Raw genomic sequence first — 1,919 nt, 5'->3', positions numbered from 1 at the left:
GAGCAAGATTTTTATTTTTTGATGATTCTTTATTGACAACTTTTGTTTTAACGTAATCTAAATTTCTTCCAGTATCTCTCTCTCCTTACCCCTCACAAAGAGGTATCTAAAAGAAAAAAGAATATATTTTACAAGTGTATTGTGCAACAAAGATGACCATTGATAAAAAGAAATTCCCTTCATAGACCAAAGTATTTACAGCACCACTTTTGTGGTAACAAAGAAGAAAAGTTAAGCATATTTTCTCCTATGAACATAATGAAGTATTACTGTGCAGTAAAAAAACAAAAAAAAATGATTAAGAGAAAAACAGAAATTATTTACATGATCTGATACAGTGAGGATAGCAGAGCCAAGAAAATAACACATACAATGAATTTTGTTGTTGTTCAGTCATTTCAATCATGTCTGATTCTTCATGAACCCATTTGGGTTTTTCTTGGAAAAGATACTGGCGTGGTTTGTCATTTCTTCTCCAGCTCATTTTACACATGAGAAACTGAGGCAAATGGGGTTAAGTGACTTGCCTTTCCAAAACCCATTAATTGGTATCACTTAATCATAACCATTATATCAATAGACAATTGGATATTTAAAGGAAGGGAATGTTTCATTTTTGTGCTTGCATCCTTGAAACTGAACATAATGCTAGAGACATAATATGTACTTGATCAGTACATGTTGTGAGTTGAATTCATGAAAAAAGATGTTCCCTGCTCATCAGTTTCCTCAGTACCTCTTTTACTTCATTGTTCCTTAGACTGTAGATCATGGGGTTCAACATGGGGATCATTAGAGTATAGAAAACAGACACCACTTTATTCTCATCTGTTGAGTAGCTAGATTTGGGCAACACATAAATGAATGTAATGGTTCCATAGAACAGAGTGACTGTTGTGAGGTGGGAGGTGCAAGTTGAGAAAGCTTTGGATCTCCCCTTAGTGGACCTTATCTTCAGGACTGAGAGGAGGATGTATACATAAGAGATTAGGATAATTAGCACTGTGATTATAATTACTGACCCAGCAGAGGCAGCAGGAAGGATTTCAGCAAGATCATCTTGGTAGTTGGAAAGTTTCAGAAGTGGTGAATAATCACAGAAATAGTGATTAATCTTATTGGGTCCACAGAAGGACCGATTCAACAAGCAACCAGTAGAGATCCAAGAATTTACACAGTCACCCAGATATGATGTGATGAGTAGCAGAGTACAGACTGTAGTACACATATGGGTGGAGTAGAGTAAGGGGCTACAGATAGCCACATATCGATCATAAGCCATTACAGCTAGCAAGAAGCACTCAGCTGTCCCAAAGGTAACTACAAAACAAAACTGGGCCACACAGCCACCCAGAGGTATTGAGGTCTTGTCCACAAGAAAGGTAATGAGCTTGAGAGGTGTGACAGATGAAGAATAAACAATATCCACAAAAGCCAAGTGGCTTAGGAAAAGGTACATTGAAGTATGAAGCTGGGAGCTATTTCTAATCAATATTATTATGCAAAGGTTACCAACTAAGGTGATGGCATAGACACCCAGAAATATCACAAAGAGGATGACACAAAGCGTTTGGTCATCTGTTAACCCCAAAAGAATGAATTCAGTCACAGCAGTGCAGTTATTGCCAGACATCTGTCTTGGAAAGACTGCCTATTAGAAAAAAAGGAGAATAAAGTAAAATATTAAGATTAGAATAAGGATTAAGATTTGGCTATATCTATTGATGTATTCAGGAAACATTAATTGACTGCCTCCTACATATCCACCCTACTATCTTACTCCCAAACTTTGCTCCTAGGCACCATGGCAGGGTGCCCATAAGCAAAGCAGTGATGAATAAATTTGTCTCCTCCAAAATTTTCCCTGATAACCATCATGACTCTATGATTCGCCAATTTGACCATTTTGAAAGCATAAA

The 1,919-nt window shown here is 37.0% G+C and overlaps 1 protein-coding gene across 1 annotated transcript; it reads right to left on the bottom strand.

Annotated features, from left to right (window-relative positions):
• Window positions 1–694: 694 nt before the first annotated feature.
• Window positions 695–1,639, bottom strand: LOC114034099 (olfactory receptor 480-like). The gene has a single exon (XM_027849704.1). The coding sequence runs from the start codon at window positions 1,631–1,633 to the stop codon at window positions 695–697; it is 939 nt and encodes a 312-aa protein (XP_027705505.1). The 5' UTR covers window positions 1,634–1,639.
• Window positions 1,640–1,919: the final 280 nt, after the last annotated feature.

Source organism: Vombatus ursinus, unplaced genomic scaffold (assembly GCF_900497805.2).
Source record: "Vombatus ursinus unplaced genomic scaffold, bare-nosed wombat genome assembly UNPS02007883.1, whole genome shotgun sequence".
NCBI classification, from domain to species: Eukaryota; Metazoa; Chordata; class Mammalia; order Diprotodontia; family Vombatidae; genus Vombatus; species Vombatus ursinus.
The sequence above is the reverse complement of the archived record's forward strand: the minus strand, read 5'-3'. Positions and strand labels throughout refer to the sequence as shown.

Excerpts from the sequence above, each read along its gene's own strand:
- LOC114034099 (XM_027849704.1), bottom strand. The coding sequence starts at position 1,633 with ATGTCTGGCAATAACTGCACTGCTGTGACTGAATTCATTCTTTTGGGG.